General features: G+C 38.9%; 1 protein-coding gene across 2 annotated transcripts in view; it reads right to left on the reverse strand.

The window, feature by feature from the left end:
• The window catches only part of ccser1 (coiled-coil serine-rich protein 1), a 91,375-nt gene that overhangs the window by 54,202 nt on the left and 16,872 nt on the right, over positions 1-20,301 (reverse strand). For both annotated transcript variants that reach the window (XM_083553650.1, XM_083553651.1), the window contains exons 4-5: positions 4,577-4,667; positions 3,921-4,032 (exon numbers count right to left, since the gene is read on the reverse strand). In XM_083553650.1, coding sequence (XP_083409776.1) covers positions 3,921-4,032; positions 4,577-4,667 — 203 coding nt within the window. The remainder of the gene's footprint in view (positions 1-3,920; positions 4,033-4,576; positions 4,668-20,301) is intronic.

The following is a 20,301-nucleotide window of genomic DNA, read 5'->3' on the forward strand; positions in this document are numbered from 1 at the left end:
CCTGACAAAGTGAAATAGACCAAAAGATCCTCAAAAGCTAGACATCATGCCGAGATCAAAACACAGTGAGCCATTATTCACAAATGGCAAAAACATAGAACAGTGGAGAACCTTCCCAGGAGTGGCCGGCCGACCAAAATGACCCCAAGAGCACAGTAACGACTCATCCAAGAGGTCACAAAAGACCCCACTACAACATCTAAAGAACTGCAGGCCCCACTTACCTTAGTTAAGGTCAGTGTTCCTGACTCTACCATAAGAAAGCGACTGGGCAAAAATGGTCCAAGTACCAAGACGAAAACCGCTGCTGAGCAAAAAAATACAAAGGCTCGTCTCAGTTTTGCCAGAAAACATCTTGATAATTGGAAAAAATACTTCCAAACATCTTTTGGGAAAATACTCTGTGGACTGACGAGACAAAAGTTGAACTTTTTGGAAGGTGTGTCCCATTATGTCTGGCGAAAAAGTAATGACGCATTTCAGAAAATGAACATCATACCAACAGTAAAATATGGTGGTGGTAGTGTGATGGTCTGGGGCTGTTTTGCTGCAGGACCTGGAAGACTTGCTGTGATAAATGGAACCATGAATTCTGCTGTTCTACCAAAAAATCCTGAAGGAGAATATCTGACCATCTGTTCTTGACCTCAAGCTGAAGCGAAATTGGTTTCTGCAGCAGGACAATGATCCAAAACACACCAGCAAGTCCACCTCTGAATGCCTGAAGATAAACAAAATGAAGACTTTGGAGTGGCCTAGTCAAAGTCCTGACCTGAATCCTATTGAGATGCTGTGGCATGACCTTAAAAAGGTGGTTCATGTTTGAAAAACCCTCCAATGTGGCTAAATTACAACAATTCTGCACAGATGAGTGACCAAAATTCCTCCACAGCGCTGTAACAGACTGAATGCAAGATATCGCAAACGCTAGATTGCAGTTGTTGCTGCTAAGGGCGGCCCAACCAGTTATTAGGTTTAGGGGGCAAACACTTTTTCACACCAGGCTATGTAGTTTTGGATTTTAGTTTTCCCTCAATAATAAAACCTTCATTTAAAAACTGTTGTGTTCACTTGTGTTCACTTTTACTAATATTCAAATTGGTTTGATGATCTAAAACATTAAAGTGGGACAAACATGCAAAAACATAAGACCACTGTAAAAAAATAATATGAAATATGCAAGATGATATTCTGCTCCTATCACCCAATCCTAGCTGTCACAAAACCCACTGCACAAAAAAAAAAATGAATGCTGATAAGAAACAAGGAAAGGAAACAGAAATTGACTCGCAAACTGCTGGCCAGATTTGAGAGATGCCGAGAAGGTACATTAGGCTGCATAACGCTAATCATAAAACACTTTGGGAAGATATACAGTGGACGCGTAATTCAAAGCAGTTTTAAAGATACAAAGCAAGGTCATTCATACGTCTTGCTGACGAGGTAAAACCACCTGCTCCAGAGGGAGCTTAATAGCTTTTTTGTGTAGTTACTCAAAAGTAGATTAAAAAAACGTCTTCAAGTTGGGGTTCTAACAAAAATCGTTTTTCTAAGATTATTTTTTTTTTTTTTTTAAGAATGAACATATTTTTATCTCTAAAGCGTTTTCCTCGGAAAATGTCCAAATCTGTTCCGCACACAAAATCTCATATTGGGGGAAACCTAAAAGATTTCAATATAAGATATTAGACAGACACAATATTTAACTGTTGTTGTCTCTCTGGTGGCAAAAAAAAACAACAAAAAAAAACCACGAAAACTGAAACTGAATGCAAGAGCGATCACCTGACACCCGGGATAAAATATGACGGTGAATCAGTGATGCTTTGGGGCTGTTGGTTCAAGTGCTCTCGTGAGTCCTGATGGCATCATTAATTCTGCCATGGACCAAGACATTTTAGCAGAAAAGCCTCTGCAAGGAGGTTAATATTTGCCTGAAAATTGATCTTTTAGATAATGACACCGAAATAAAGACAATGACCTCAAAACTGAAAAAGTGGAAGGACAGATAATTGATCTCCGTCATCTCGGTACTGAAATCCTGTAGATCATTTTGTATCTATACAGACTTTATTCATCAACAGGAAGAGCCTATCAACAAATGAAACAAATGGTGCTGGTGCAAATGTATTAGTGGTGATGAGGCGTTTGCAAACACTTTGTAGTTAACTGTCCACATACCTCCTGCCATGACAGTCTTTATTAATGATGTTACAAAAGAATACTCTATTTTTCAAGCATATGTTGCATTATTTATTAAGCCTTCATCAGGGGCAGGGAAGATTCTGATCACGGCACTGCTGCTAAATGGGACGCTTTAAATCTGGACTCTGGTCAATATCTCAATCATATCCAAACAGATCTCTTTCTGTCTTGTTTTATAGAACATAATTATACTTTATAGTTATACATGTATTTATTCTTGTTATTCATATATATATATATATATATATATATATATATATATATATATATATATATATATATATATATATATATATATATATATATATTTATTTACATTTTTTTTTATTTAACATTCTATTTCTGACCGATTGTTTATTACTATCATAAAGCGGACTTCGTTCTCTTTTTGTGAACATGTGCCATGGTCAAAAATCTGCTAGTCACACTATAAACCAGAACCGTAGTAGGACAGCTTCTAAAAATTGTACAAATAATTAAAAGGTCAGGAAAAGATAGAGAATTTTCTAGGCTAATTTCCATGGCGATATAATTTCCGGGACGTCCACAGGGGACACGGCTGGCGTCATTACGAGGAAAAGCCGGCTGTCAGGAATGAGACCCAGTTTTGTAAGGACTCAGCATTCGAGAACATATTTATTAACACGCTTAACTAACACTGTATTAATGTGGGATTACTGAAAAGAAAAAACAGCACATAACCGTACAAATAATGATAATTAGCTGTCAACAATCATTTTATTTATGACAGTTTTCATCAGGAAACTGAAGTGGATTTAACAATCTCGGAGGCTTATTCAATTAAGTTGATTACAATCTGCTCCAATGGGTTGGAAACTCAACCTAAAAATTCATCATCAGGAACACTGGGGTACAAACTCCACAGTGACACTTGAGACTCAATCTGCTGCAATTCGAATCAGGCTTCACTGCTATAGCATATGTTTACACTCTGTTTTGAATTTAATATACACACAATATTGCCAAAAGTATTGGGTCACCTGACCTTTCCTGCTATATGTGGTTCTTTTCCAAACTGTTACCACAAAGCTGGAGGCACTCAATTGTACTGGACGTCTTCAGATGCGCTATAATAAAATTTTGCATTCACTCCAGCATGTTGATGCCCCTGTACACAAAGTGAGCTCCTTGAAGATCTGGTTTAAATGCTTTGGAGAGGAAGATCTTGAGTGGCCTGCTATAGAGCTCTGATCTCATCCTTACTGAACACCTTTGGGATGAATTGAAACGCTGACTGCATCCCAGGCCTCCTCACCTACATCAGTACCTGCCTTTTGTAATGTGCTTGTGGCTGAAGAACACAAATACCCATAAGCACATTCCAAAATCTAGTGGAAGAGTGGAGGGAATTATAAGAGTAAATTGGGACTAAATATGAAATATTTCAGATCCCAGTGTATTAAAATTCAAAGCGTGTGAAGCCTAACACGAAAATAAGCAGTATTTGTGTTCCTTGATCGAGGCCTTCTCTTTTGAATTCGTTAAACCATCTCTGTGATCGGTGCATGGGAGTTAAACTGTTATTGCGATATTTCATAGAAGTGATCACATCTAATTCTTTCCCCCGATCTGACAGCGAGGAGAACGGAGGGGAGGAGACGAGAGAAGAAAAAGAAATGAACAGAGGGTAAAGCAGGTTGAGAGGAGAGGAGAATATTAACAAGAGGTGAGACAGAGGAGGAGGAGAAAAGCACCTGTTGTTCTCTCTCCGCTCCTTGGCAGTGTTCGGGTCTAAAGGCAGATCCATGGGGGACGGCAGCAGGTTCAGACAGGAGGCAAGAGATTGGCTGGAGTCCTCCTGAGAAGCTGAAAGAAAAAAAACAAAAAAAAAAACAGCAATTGTTGACTATGAAAGAGATTAAATATGACAACCCCTTTATATAATGTAATGAATAGCTGAACCTTTGCATATTTACTTGAATGAGAAATCGGCAAGAAAAATAATTGCCAATTGGGTTTCTAATGAATTCTGTTGATTTTTCTTTTCTTTTTTTTTTTTTTCTTTTTTTTTTTAGAATTTATTAGATGCAAATCTACACCAAAACTTTAGTATAAACCAAAATACTAAAAAAAATTAAAAAAAAAAAATACCCAAAATTAAGATGCAATTTCTACATTAGGTTTGATGATGACAATAAATGGATTATTTCCTTTGACAAATATTAAAATGCTGTCTTATTCATTCTTATGAATTTGAAACAATAGACGCGACTCGTAAAATAAAAACGGTACCTGCAAGCAATTCAACCACTAGAGTATCATGTACATGACTTACATAATTACTTTTATGAGATGAAGGGTAATCATCGGAGACATCAGTATGAAGCTTAAAAGTGCTAAAACGACGTACCATGTCGATGTCTCTGGTCATCCGAGAGTTCCAGGTCGAGCATTAGGTCATCCTCGTCCAGCTCGGAAGAACCAAGATTGTTTAAAAAGTCCTGTGAGGAAGAGAAGCCATTGCATCAGTGTGTATAATGAATGCATACTTCAAAGTTCGGGGAGGTTTTGTTGTTTACATTTCAAAATAGTTTGTACTTGTTTGGTTACGCTTTTCTACGCCTTAACAGCAGCGCCAATCCTGTCATGTAAGCGTGCCACCAGTGTGCTGAGATAGTTCCTGCGAATTTGAATGCCCGTGGGTGTGCAATGCAGATGGAGTTTACTGGATAGCGTGTTTGGATGGAGCTCTGGTGATTTCGCAAGCATTTTTTTTTCGCATGAATTCACATAAAGAGTTGATTTATTTATGTCCAACAGAGTTCCATCCTCAAATTTAGAAGTGTTAAGGTTGTATTTAACATCAAGGTCTGATCAATCTGTATATATTTTACAGGACACAGCGATGTACTGTTATTAGTAGATGCAGCTCCACTCCACTCCACTCCACGTTTATCCTCCAAACTGATTTACAAGCTCAATTTCTAAATTTCAAGCAGTGTGCCAGTGGGATTTCACTAAAGACTACTCATCAAGAGGATTTATCAGTTCTATTATGATAACACAAGTCATCATCCCGGAACAGATGAAGGACGAGTAGAGACATGTCTTCAGGAAAATCAAATCCTACTAGTGAATCAAAAGGACCCGAAATCGTTTAAAGCTTTAACAAAAAGCACGTCTTTTCTTCTGTCAGCTCACGGTGGTACAATACACTGAAACAACATTGTACTGCCTGATCAATTTATTCCAATTAAAACTAGACATGATGAAGCCTTTGCACAGAGGCACACTGCCATCTTGTGGCCAGTATCAAGAACATATGAGAACAGAGAACCGCATTCTTAAGGGATAAAAGCGCCTGAAAAAAAGAAAAAGAAGACAAGCCAAGTTCATGTAAAGCAAACGATTACAACAGTACAAAGAATAACTAGGTGAACACATCCAGCGCTGCTCTATCACCCGTGAAATAATGCATCACATCAAGGTGAGGCGATAAACTGTAAGGAATTGTAAAAAAAAAAAAAAAACTCATTTGAAAAATGTCAACATTCTCTTCGAATGGCACAGGTTTTATTTATATTATCCCGAGACATAATTAACAATGTTTAACACCCACACAGGAATACATCTGCCTCTGATTCATCTACAGCAGCAAGCATCCTGTCTCAACACTCTCATGTTAACATTGATCTCTGAGAAGCATTTAAGGGGTGGCGGAGATGTGACATTTGGTGTGACTCACTCTTCCTTTCACACACACACACACACACACACACACACACACACACACACACATACACACACAGATTGATTTTCCCATCCTCTCATGCCACTGCCAGGAGAAAACTTTGTTTACTCGTTAAGGCTGACTCCTGCAGCTCTTGGTAAAGACGCTTAAAGCGTTCGACGGCAACTGAAACAATTTTCTGCTGCCTGATGTTTCGACACAGCCCTGTGAGAAAGTAAAATGTGAACATCAACATCTGGCTGTAAAAAATAAATAAATAAAAACGACACCCAATCGTGGGCCAATCGAAGACAAAAAGTTGTCGAAGGACATCAGGGACAAGATTGTAGACCCACACAAGGCTTGAATGTTCAGATCAGAGAAAGTTTGGGAGAAGGACATGTGGTCAGATGAGACCTAAATTGAGCTCTTTGGCATCAACTCGACTCGCGGGGTGTGGAGGGAGAGAAATGCTGAATATGACCCCATGAACATCATCCGCACTGTCAAACATTGAGGAGGAAATTGTTCTTTGGGGCTGTTCCTTTGCTAAGGGTACAGGAAGACTTTACCACATGAACAGGGTCATGCACTGTAGTATCTTGGATGAGAACCTCCTGGCCTCAGCCAGAACAATGAAGATGGGTCGTGGACGTGTCTTCCAGCATGACAATGATCAAAAACACGGCCAAGGCAACAATCTGATGGTCTTGTAGCCCATTCCAGCCTTGTGCAGGTCTACAATCCTCTACAATAGCTCTTTGGTATTGCCATTGGTGGTGTAGAGGTTTTAATGGAAGAGGTTGATTCTGTGACGTGTTCTTTTTTTAAAGGGACAGAACTAATATGAGTGTGTGGGAGTTAGAATTCTTGCTGGTTGGCACGGGATCAAATATTTATTTCACTCAGTCAAATACAAATTAATTTATAACCTTTCTTTCTTCTTTTTTTATATTCTTTCTTTCTCTGTTAAAATAAACCTACCATAAAACTAACTGTTCATTTCTTTGTAAGGGAGTAAACGCACAAAATCAGCAGGGGATCAAATAATTATTTCCCCCGCTGTAGCAGTGATACATATTAGAGTCAAGCTGCTTCGTATCAAAACAACTTTACAGCTCAGACAACACTATAACCCTCGCAGCAAAGCCATGACCAGATACAGTAGGTTTTTATTCCACGGTCCAGGAAAAACTTATTACTGATCGGACTGATCTTGGCTTGTCCTAGGCCAGGCAGATGTTGGACACTCTATCCAATCCGAGTGCATTTTACTCTAAAATAAAGGGGAGTCTCGTGACTCATAATGGGTGAGCAATGATTAGTGTTACACTGGCTTGGTATAAGGGTGTCCATATTGAGCAAACAGATGGGCTGGCCAGGATAGATGCTACTTTTGCTCATTTCGAAGATTCATTAGACCCTGAAGAGGCGGGGAATCTGCATCATCTACGATCTATCAAAAAGCGAAATGTGGGCGAAGTGTTTTCTACACACTTTTGAGCAGTCTAATGAGGACATTATAGCTAATAATACATTTTAACTTAAATAAAGCTGCATTGTGTAGCGGCTAAAGCAAGAAAAACCACGCTAGTACTATAAACTCGCTTTTTACAGTGCCGAGATTCGTTCTTTAAAACCTTGCACTACTGCGATTTCTAACTAGAGCTCTACAAGAATGGCGTAAGTATGTACATTAATTACCTTTTAAAAAACCTAAGTGACAGAAAAGATGTGCTCAAGTACTGTACAGCATCCGGTGTTTAAAAGCTTGTCATCTATTTACAGCACAAATGTAAGTAAAAGGAAGTGCAAGGCTGAGAAATTTCTAGCAAATCAGCTAATGAAAATCTGTACGAATGGCTTTCGTCTTGGGTAGTGCAATCAAGCTGATGCAGCAAGGTTCTTGAAAATCTTACTAAAAAACCAACCAGCTTTAAAAAAAAAAAAGAAAAGGGAGCTCCATAAAGCAAATCTTCAGGAATCTAAGCATGGATCAAACATTTAGTCTAGAGAAAACCGAAAATGCATCATTCTGTGATTTGTTCATTACATCTTGGTAATACCAACCCTGCTCTTTCGACAAACCTCATTAAAAAAAAACCCTCAAAGCTGCTGAACACAATAAGATCTCTGCAGTTGTGGAGGAAAAATCGGTCATACTGCTAATCTCTGTTGCTTAAAACCAAAATTAAAAGGTGTTAACTCTCTTTCGAGAATACTTTATTTATCCTATAGAGAAATTGATTAATTGAATGAATTGAATGTAATTTTACGCTATATATTATTGTATATCCGCTAACCATATACTTGCAGATAATAAATGTTTTATGACTTTGTCTAAGTTTAGAAGCTTAAACTCTTCAGGGTGCAAGTTTAGTAATTAAATCCAGTCGACAGGACTGCATAATGCGCTGTCTCAGGATTAGGCTGAAGCTGGGCTGTCACAAGCTATTAGGAAAAAACACAATTCTGTGGAACGGCTTATTTGAAGGAGCCGGACAGGTCACTCCATCCTCAGCGTGTTCCAGGAACAAAAGCAAGAATGTCATGTTCCCACTAATTCAAGTGCAGTTGTAGTAATTAAGGCTCACACGCATACCTGTGACATTTATGCATCTCTGACAGTCGCATGCAGAAACAGAAAAATGTCATTTCAATTGTAATGAAAACTTTTTTTTTCTTTTCTCTTGGAAATTATTTATTAAAATGTGTGGGCCATAATGTAGCCAGAGAAGCTGCCTGGTACAAACTAGTCTACCGAATGTGTGCATACATATTGAGTATAGACTTAATATTCACTCTATTGTGGAGTATGCAAATCTACTTTTATGTACAGGACAAAAATATCTTTACATTTACACAACATTACATTACACCGATCAGGCATAACATTATAATGGGCACGGGCACACTGACTGGTCTGTGGCTACGCATCCTCATACGCAACAAACTCAAAACCAGCTTTAACATGTTCAGCAGTTTGAGCTACAGTAGCTCATCTGTTTACCACTTTTGCTTTCTTGGACCACTTTATTAGATAGATACTGACCACTGCAGACCGAGAACAGCCCACAAGAGCTGCAGATTTAGGGATGCTCTGACCCAGTCGTCTAGCCATCACAATTTGTGTCAGTGATCATGGGTGTGACTGGTTGGGTGAGAGGAAGGACACAAATGCAGGATGCACACAGGGGTACAGAGAAAACAGGCTTTAATTAAAAGGCAACTGGGCGATGGGGTAAGGCAAAAGACACAGTCCAAAAACAGTCCAGGGTCAAAAACACAGGCAAACAGGTTGATGCAGAGAAGACAAAACCAAAAACAGTTCAACATTCAGAGAGCCGGCAAACAAAGCAACTTAGGCAGAGCAAAAACAAAAAACGAAAAACGGTCCAGAGGCCAAACCAGAAGCAGAGCAGAACAGGGGTCAGGAACAGGATCAGAAACAGGATCAGGATCCAGAGCAGGCAGGGTGGCAAAAATTATCTCAGAGGCTAGAGAGCCATTAAAATAATCTGGCCCCAAGATAAAGTCTTGGGTGTCCTTAAATACCGGGAGGCATGGGGAAAAACGGCAAGATGGCCGCCGACCCGGAAGTGCGCAGCGCTGAACCAGAAGACCCTGACAATTTGGCTCTTGTCAAACTCGCTCAAATCCTTACGCTTGCCCATTTTTTCTGCTTCGAACACGTCAACTTTGAGAACAAAATGTTCACTTGTTGCCTAATAGATCCCCCACCCACTAACAGGTGCCATGATGAACAGATAATCAGTGTAATTCAGGTCACCTGTCAGTGGTCATAATGTTATGCGTGCACGACAAATGCATGCCGAAGACATTTCCTATACATTTTCAGAATCTTTAGAGGTCACGGAAGATCTGGTCAGGAAATTCTGTTTCAGCGTGTACGGCTGTCAAAGACCTTGGTGTGATTATTGACCCGAGTCTTTCCTTTGAGTCTCACGTGAATAATATCACCAGGATCGCCTTATTTCACCTTAGAAATATTGCTAAAATTAGAAATATGTCGTCGTTACAGGATGCAGAAAAACTAGTTCATGCTTTTGTTACTTCTAGATTAGATTTACTGTAACGCTTTACTGTCTGGGTGTGCGAGTAAGTGCATAAAAAAGCTTCAGTTAGTTCAGAATGTAGCAGGAAGAGTTCTCACTAGATCTAAGAAATATGACCACATCACCCCTGTTTTAATCAATCTACACTGGCTCCCAATTAAATCTCGCATTGATTATAAAACACTACTACTGACGTATAAAGCACCTAACGGTCTCGCACCGCAGTATCTGAGTGAACTTCTGTACCAGTATGATCCTCCACGCCTACTTAGATCAAAAGGTGCAGGCTATCTGTTGGTTCATCAAATAATGAAGACTACAGCAGGGGGCAGATCTTTCTCTTATAAAGCCCCACAGTTATGGAACAACCTTCCAACCAGTGTTCCAAACAGTCTTAGTGTTCAAGTCGAGGTTGAAAACTTATTTATTTAGTCAAGTCTTTTATCAGTGGATTTTTCTTAGGTAAAGGCTCAGATCTGGAGGGAGCATGGATATAGAGTGTTTGGTGAACTGGTATATTTGTATGCTGTCGTCCCCTCACATTCACACGTTCACTCGGGTTTGTTGACGGTGGTGTGGTGGGTCGTCTCTTATCCCAGAGATCCCTCATGTCGGTGTTACCTTCTGGTTCTCCCTTTTAGTTATGCTGCCATAGCGAGTCTTGCCGGAGTCCAAACTGCACAGTGACATTAACTTTCATACACCAATAGGGACATTTAATAATCCATATCTATCTCTCTCTCTCTCTCTCTCTCTCTGTCGAGTTAAACATGCTCCTGAGGCTCCAGTGACCACTGTTCCTGCCCCTCTCCCCTCCGTGGATCTTCACACTTCTGTGCAGCTTGGGACGGTCTCTCATCAACACCTTGGGTGGTTCCATGAAATTCCGGAGTAGAACGGGCGCTTTGCGGATGGATTGGACTGTAGTTAATGTCAACAGTCTGCTACACTGACTCAGGAATACAGTTCGCTTCTGATCGGCATCACTGCACCCCGCAACATTGTATATCTACTTCAAATGGACATTTGGTGCAACCCAGATGAGGATGGGTTCCCTCTTGAGTCTGGTTCCTCTCAAGGTTTCTTCCTTATGCCATCTCAGGGAGTTTTTCCTTGCCACAGTTGCTCATCAGGGACAAACTTACTTACAAAGAACATATTTGCGTTTAATCACCACATTATCTGTGTAAAGCTGCTTTGAGACAACGTTCATTGTTAAAAGTGCTATACAAATAAAAATGAATTGAATTGAATTGAATTGAATTGAATTGAAATGCGTGAGGACGATTGCTGGAATAATTTATCCACCGTCCACTGCAAGTAAAATAATAATGACATAGTTGATTGTACAACAACCTTTACAACAGTTTTTACAACACAAACATACCATGGTAAAGGTACTTATTATTACTGCATTTAAGTAGATTTTGCAAAAAAAAAAAAATCATGCAGTTCCTTGCAACTTTCAAATAAATACATGAACTGCATTAAATGAAAATCTGATGCAAGAACATTACTTTTACGTTCGGATATGTGAGTACATTATTTAACTATTTACAATAAATAAATAGCAGTGTGATAAATTAGGGTCCATATGTACAAGGATGAGGGTAAATAATGTACAGTAGGTAATAATATATGTATATATAGTAATATGCAATAATCTGTGCAAAGATTGTGCATAGATTTCGGGAGATACGTTTTCAAATGACGATCTAGTTATGTACAAGTATGAATTTTGCATGATATACAGTATATACAGTATAAATATGGGTTGAATATACAGTAGTGTGGTGATTGCGATTATGGATGGTGGAAAAATGCATTGTGGATAAGCAGTGCAAAGATTTTAAGAATAATGAAATATCCGCTAAATACAACTATTCTAGATCATAGGTTCTGGTTTAATTCCTTATATTTCTCATCGACAAAGAATAAAACACGTACCCCACAGAACCAAGGAATAGCATATGCAATAGTTTTGCAGCGCTTTGTTGCCATGAGAACGTTCACAAGTACGTTTTGTTTGTTTGTTCAGGATATAGTCAGATATGAGAAACCGATAGCTATGGATGTTTTCACCCAGTGAATGTCGTGCGGGCGGTTCGAAAGAATTGATCGAGTTAAGCTAAGCGTAGCTTAGAATGAAAGGAATCAAGCCAGGCCTAATGAAATACAGTGTCTGGTTGTCATTGTTGCATTTTCTCTCTACTTTTGTTTAAACTATCACCAAATCCTTAGCTGCTTGTGTTTATTGACATCTCATCCATTCCACTAAAAAAAAAAAAGGCATGTTCAAGTATAAAAATGTTCAGCATGATTAGCAATAAAAAGCCTTTTGTGGGGATAAACATTCAGCTCAGGAAGCCAATAATGAGGACATGAATAAAACCTTAATAGCACAATAAAACTTGCTCATTTTCCAAGTGGAAAATAAACACTTAATAAAACCTCACAGTTATAAAACATGCTAATCCTGTTTTGCTAATGGACGCAGGCAAATGTGCCGCAACTGAAGCTGCTTAATGATGTCCAAATGATCAAATTCAACCCAGCAGCAAGAAGAAAAAGTATGGTTGTGCTCTCCTCCGGTCTTTACAAGCCAGAGCTTCGCAACTTTCTCAATTCTCCTTTTACATTTCCTAAATTCGGTTATTGCACCAATGCCAAACTGTAATAAAAAAAATAAAAATTAGCAAATTCAGTTTCTGTTTATTTGGTATGAGGCACATTTTGCTGAATACACAAACAATTAAATACTTATACAATTTAATGTAGGGCAACGGACCAATATAAACATCATATCAAAGGAGTGGAAGAGAATCCCAGCAACAACCTGTGCAGCTCTGGTGAATTCCATGCCCAGTAGGATTAAGGCAGCGCTGGACAGCAATAGTGCTTACACAAAATACTGACACTTTGGACACAGTTTTGACACGTTCACTTAGGGTGTACCCACTTTTGTTGTAACTTATTTAGACAATAATGGCTGTATATTGAGTTATTTGCAGAGGACAGTAAATCTGTACTGCTATACAAGCTGGACATTGACTACTGTAAAATATATCCAAGATTTATTTCTATAGTATTGTACTAAAATGGTTGCTAAAATGTGAGGGGTGTACTCACTGTACTCACTTCCTTTGCACACAATAGTTATACTATGTCTATAGAAGCAGAAGCATTAAAGTTTTCTTTCACTTGAAATAGGAGAGCCAAACATGTTCCAGCATGACAATACCCCTGTGCACAAATCCAGCTCCATGAAGATATGCTTTACACGGATTGGACACTTTGGGGATGAATCACTGATTGCAGTCCAGGCCTCCTCACCTCACCTACATCTGTACTGACTTTACTAACACCCTTGTGGCTGAATGAGTACAAATATTCACAATCAAGTGTAGCATCTTCCCAGAAGGGTGAAGGTTATTATAACAGCAAAAGAGGAATAAATGTAAGATGGGATCTTCAAAAAAAAAAACATACAACTTTTGTGGTCAGGTGACTGTTTTTTTCCCTAAACACACACACACACACACACACACACACACACACACACACACACACACACACAGACAGACAGACAGACAGACAGACAGACAGACAGACAGACAGACAGATTAGATAGATGTAATAAATGACAGAAAATGTCATGAGTATGATATTAGGCACTTTTGCTCATACAGTTTGGGTTGATTTGTCCACTTGGAGAAAAGGTTCACTGCAAATCAATACAACGACATTCTGACTGATCACCTTGATGCTATTAGGAAACATTTCTATCCCAAAGGGAGTGCTCTGTTCTAGGAATGTCAGAGCATACATCCACAAGTAATGAGAGCTCAGTGAGCAGGTTGATGAATCTCAATTCAACTAAACATCAATGGAGGCTCTGGGGTTGGTGTGTCAGCCATCGATCTCCACCACCTTCACCATCATCATCGTCGTCATCATCATCATCATCGTCCAAACACCAATCAAGATATGACCTTATGGAAGAATGGTGCACAACACTAAACTTTATCGCACATAAGGATTTTGTGACTGAGAATTTTAAAATCTTGGTCTAACTAAATTATTGTTACAATGAGTAGTATGAAGATAAAAATTAGATAAAATAACAAACACATGGATCATAGCACAAAAAGGAAAACAAGCAGAATTATACCGTGGAAATGCCTCGACCAACCGGCAGCCGCCTTTGTTAGGACTAATTTATATGCTCTAAAAATGTACTTTGAACAAGAAGCTGGTAAAAAAAAAAAACAGGTCGCATAGTAAGTTTGCTTCAGAAATTCCTCAGAGCATTCCCAATTATTCATTTCCCCATTTAATACCGATCTCCTCGTGACCCTAATCCCACGTGGTATAACTTCTTGCTCATTTTAGAACAAACACATGTACTAACTAAATAACTAATTTAATGTTTTGTTGAACTTTCTCAAACCTCTTTTAGTATTTAAGTGCAGGAAAATGAATTGTTTGTTCTGCCAGCCCCCAATAGAGTTGGATGATGGACAATGATAATTTTCCAGATAATCTTAACCATGCACTTACAGAGCCTTACCTCAACTGCAAAAAGTGGCAGTGGTGTAAAGCTTGCAGCTACATAAACACTGCTGTTTATACATTTGTGTGCCTCTTTGATGCTGCTAGTTTGCTGAAGGGTGGAAAGCAAATAGCTCCGGCTGAAGAGTCCACTGAGGAGATTCCAAAATGATCATTGCAGCGACAGACATGGGAACAGACGTGTTACTATTTAGTTCCCTATAATAGTGGTCATTTTTTCCACCCAATTTCTCCAGAGTTTAATCAATTGTGCTTTGGTTAATTTACGTAGTGGTACACTTGCCCTGAATCGGAGCGTCTAAAAAGATAAGTGTTAATCGCCATGATCAGGAGACACAATTGAGCAAATTCTGATGTATTCCCAATGGCTGCTTCTTATTCTGTAAACTTGATTAATGAGCCCATCAACATGGAGCACGCTGATAGGCTGCCATCAGAGCATTCAGATAATCAGATTGTTATGCAGGAATGCAGGTCATCAGCAGTAGCACTGAAAGCACTGCAGGCTGATTTTAAAGCTACCTTTGCATAGATGAGAATTTTAGACATGTTGATTGATGCCTGTATCATCCAAGCATCATTCAAAAGCAGTGAGCAAGCAGCACAGAGTGTAGAGAACTCCTACATGCAGCTTTGAACAAGCGATACAAAACACAGTAGTAAAGTGGGGTATATCAGTGGTTAAAATGGAATAGCCTGAAACCTGGTAGGAAAACACTGCTGCTAGTACCTAGACAAACCTATTGCACCTATTGCATCCCTTTTGTATGGTTTGCCCAAATGTCCAGCGTAATCATCCAATCCAAATCCAGAGTTTGTGCATACGCTTATCTGAATGTTTGGCCCCAATATTTAAATGTTACAGACGAGCCCATGTGCTTGATCCCTAACAGGACCTTTAATGCCGAGACCTGCTTTTACAGGATACTGTGGCACAGCAGACCACAGACTTTGAAAGTATGAAAAGGGTCAGACTCACTTGTGTGAGACGGGGTCAAAAAGTTTCAAGACTAGCTTTGTGAACGTACAATCACAGGGAGCACCGACCCTCATAGGTCAGCGTGCCAAAAGACATCATCCTGTGTACATCAGAAGCTGTTAAACTGGTGCTATTCTGACCACGTGCGTTACCGAGTCTGCTATTCTGACCATATGTGCGCTTTGTCACTGACCTCTCCTCACAGATTCAGCTCAAAGGTTAGCGTTTTGACACCATGGCGGAGATCCGGTTCAAATCGCAGAAGGTGCTTGACACGCTTCAAAAAGAAGACTTCCAGGATACATTGCTGAAATGTCAGGAACGCTGGGAGCACTGTATTGCTGTGCAAGGGGACTAGTTTGATTGTGACAGCATGTAAACGTAAAACATTTTGATTTCACCTCATAGGTACATCTGTTCCCTGGTGATTTAGTAAATGTACCCCCTTAAAAAGAAACAGTCTGGAATGTTTATGGTAGGTTTATTTTAACAAAAAAAGAAAGAATATCAAGAAAATCCAGAAAAAACTAATTGATATTATATACAAATTAATTTGTATTCGAAAAAGTGAAATAAGTATTTGATCCACTACAAACTAGCAAGAATTCTGACTCCCACACACCCAAATTAGTCGTGTACTATGGAGCTTGTTAATGATCTTAAGAGAGCTGAGACCACAGTCACCAAGAAAACCATTGTTAACACACCAAGATCTCTCTGCTTAAGAATGCACATGAACAGGCATGTCAGAAATTTGCCAACAAACACCTGAATGATCAGAGAAGACTTGGGAGAAGGATATGTGGTCAGATGAGACCAAAATTGAGCTCTTTGGCATCAACTCGAATCGGCGTATTTGTAGGCAGATAAATACTGAATATGACCCCAAGAACACCATCCGCACCGTCAAAAACATTGTTCTTTGGGGCTGTTTCTTTGCTAAGGGTATAGGAAGACTTCACCGCATGAACGGGGCCATGCACTCTTAAATCTTGGATGAGAACCTCCTGGCCTCAGCCAGAACACTGAAGATGGGTCGTGGACGTGTCTTCCAGCATAACAATGATCAAAAACCCACGACCAAGACAACAATCTGATGGTCTTGTAGCCCATTCAAGCCTTGTGCAGGTCTACAATTTTTTCCCTGACGTCCTTTCAAAGCTCTTTGGTCTTGCCAATGGTGGTGGAGAGGTTTCAATGGAAGAGGTTAATTCTGTGACTGGTGTCTTTAATGCACATAACGAGTTGATATTAGGAGTTCTTTCCTAAAGAGACAGGACTAATTCTGGGTGTTTGAGAGTCAGAATTCTTGCTAATGTGGTCCAGGATCAAATACTTATATCACTTGATTAAATACAAATTAATTTATAACCTTTCTTTCTTTTTTTTATATTGTTTCTCTCTCTCTGTTAAAATAAACCTACCATCAAAATTCTAGACTACAAACAATAAGAAATGCTTCCTCACTACACAGAAATGTATTACACAACACTTGACTAACAATTTAGGTAGTGACTCAGCTGAAAGAGCCTTCTTCTGGGTATATCCTAAAAGTGTACACAGGAGCATTGTCTAAGCAACAGGGCAACAAATTGAATTAATTGCTGGATTTGCATAAAGTAGTAAAACTTGAAAAAGTGCCGAACACACACCTTACAACATTCTCACATACATAATGCTAAAACAGAGTGCTAAGCAGTTTATAGAACTGGCCATTTGAACCAAAGGCCACGAATTGGCGTTTGCTTAAGACAGCTTTTTTCTCCTACAACCGGAGGAGTCTGTGAATTGTTGTAATTGCTGATCAGTTGGCACACAGTGTCTGCATTATGGACCAAAGTCCAGGCATTTCACATTCATATCTTGATAAACCCATCAACCTAACTGCTTCTGGAGATGAGGTCAGCCTTGTGTATAGTAAGTAACTTCATTTCTTAAAATTCCCCAAAATATCCAAAAATAACAAACGCAATAAATATCTGTCTTTTTACAAATGTTGTTTTAAAATCAGCTTTCACTCAGTTGAACCTTTCAGGTTCAACTGGACAAAGCAGGATTTTCCGACAAAACCATTTTTTTTTTTTTGGGGTTAAATTAGAATGTAGGCACAAAATCTTTATCCGCATCAAGCATAACCTCGGAAATAACATTAAGTGCACCGCTGCTCACAAAGTACCCGAATATTTTTATTAGGTTTTGGGCTAAACCTTCTTAGATGGCTTATTCCGATGACACAGACTGGAATTTGAGTCAAAATTGCTAATACAGCACAAGTTTCAAGTTTTTTTCTTTTTTTCTACTGGGGCTATAATGTCAAATAAACCCTGGTGCACAACCAATTAGGAAGACAGACTGACTTGAAGTCTAAAACCAAGAATGATTTTTTCCCTGCTGCCTGCACGCTCTTCCAAGTTTACCTTTCCAAAACCAGTCCAAATTTACACAAAACTATCACTGCTATAAATAACATTAAATAAGAGAGAGTCAAAAAGCTAAACAAATCTAAACACATTGTCATGCTAATCTTGAAATCACAAATGTGGCAGTACTTTGAACATACTGTAATATTTAAAAGAACAGAATATCAATGAATTTTCATATATAACTTCAGGACAAACATGCCAAAAAAGCCATCAGAGACTTACAGCAACAATAAAGAAACTGTAGGAATATCTGACAAGGACTGATTGCTCTCTGCATGTGAAAATCTGTCATTCTTAACATGTCCATGCTGTGCGGTAAGTCGCTAGATGGAAGCCCTTTCTAACAACAAGCCCAACTAAATCACTCCAAACCATGTGTCTGATGAGCCCATACAATAATTTGATAAATCTAAAAAGTGATTTAAAAAAGGCCCTCCACCCACCAGAACACCATCACACCCACTGTCAAGCATGGTGGTGGCAGCATCATGCTCTAAGGCTGCTTTTCTTCAGCCATTTTCAAAACTGGAGTTTTTATAAAAGTGGAAGGAATCATGACCTCCTAAAATGCCAGTCAATTACAGTTTAAAACTTTCAGATAGCTGCTATTAAGCATAAAGAGGAAACAAAGACACATTTGAGCACATCAAGGTTTTTGAATGTATTATCCCTAAATGCAGCACTACAGCTGACCATAAGATTCATATGTGCTAACTGAATATCCTATTCCACATTTAGTCCTCTGTGTCAGTGGCGTGTGACTGAGCAGTGGGTTGGGCGGAGCCGGAGAAAGAGAGCATTAAGGATCATACACCTGTGTGTGGTTTAACTCATGGATATTCTCTGTTGTAGTGAGCAAGAGCTAGAATAGAAAAAAAGAGAGAATATAGAAAGAAAGAGAGAGAAAGAGAGAGACAGAGAGAGAGACCAAGCTATATGTGTGTACGCATGTTTTTGAGTGGGTGGGTGTGTGAAACGTGAAAATATGACTGAGGAAAAATAAACCAATTTTTGTCTGTGAAACTGTCTGATGTGTTCCATTTCTTTCTCCCTGAGTCAGCAAAATCTCTTTATCTTCCATTTGCTGGGAAGATGTGCCATGAGATTTTGAAGTGGGCTTTAAAGATTTAGCCATAGGGGTGTTCGTAAAGTGATATAGGGTGAGATGTTTACCTTAGGTGTTCAGTAGGGTTGAGGTCAGAGCTCTAAAGCAGACCACTGAAGAACTCCCACTCTATCCCGTGTAAACCATATCTGCATGGAGCTGTATTTGAGCACTGGGGCATTGTCAATATGTTAACCTACATAGGCACGTTAAGCACAGAATACAGACATTTTCATTTACATTAAACAGATGAGTGTGCTTTCCTTTTTTTTTTTTTTTTGTGGAACGAACAACATAAAGGCCGAAAACGAAATAATAGACATTATGTAATAAATGAGACTGTGCAAGATCGACACTTTCTGCTCCCTTTTAAAACGACTGGCATCAATAACAGGCAAGTCAAAATAAATATTACACACAACAATGCACATTTTGCACTCAAACAACTGGGCAAACTGTTTGTTCTAAAATAAATAAGTTATTCTCAATAGGCCTACAAGCTTTATGGTTCTTTAAAAGATGTACCGTACTTCTAAATATATGGTATCAAAACTATTTAAAAAAAAAAATTAAAAAATGCACATAAACTGTCTTTCTCGGGGCTTAAATATGAGGTTTCACACACTTTAAAATTCTCTCATATCTATTAACTTCAACTTTAAAAACTCATCAATTACATTAAGATATATAACAAACACCACACATAAAAATATGCTTTTTGAAAACTTTGAAACAGCATCTTTAGAATATCTCACACCATTCAACAGCAGAATTTCACCAGTCATCACTAGAACTACAATGTGTGTGTGTGTGTGTGTGTGTGTGTGTGTGTGGGGGGGGGGGGGTGTTGATTTATAACAAAAGGAGATGAACTACAATCAATCAAAAGCACCAGATAAACACATTACAGGTAAATTAGTGTTGCTTTGAAGGTCTTTTGTGGTTCGTGGTTCAGATCTCCTTTGAAGACTAATGGTATCTGTTATGTACAGATAATTCAGCCTCAAAACTGGTTGCCTCTGCCAGGAGGATCAGACTTGACCATGAGCCAAACATACTTCAAAATAACATAGGAATGTTCTAGAAAGGCAAAATCAATAATTTAAATAGATTTTGGTATCTACAGGTGAGTCCTGCGGACAAGCCCTAGACAAAGCTGAAAAGAAACGTCCACGTTTATATAGCGAAGAACATTAAAGGAGGTTAAAATATTCTACATGAAGGAGAAGTCTCTACAATATCCCCCTAAA

Source organism: Silurus aristotelis (assembly GCF_946808225.1).
Source record: "Silurus aristotelis genome assembly, chromosome: 11".
In the NCBI taxonomy this organism is placed as follows: domain Eukaryota; kingdom Metazoa; phylum Chordata; class Actinopteri; order Siluriformes; family Siluridae; genus Silurus; species Silurus aristotelis.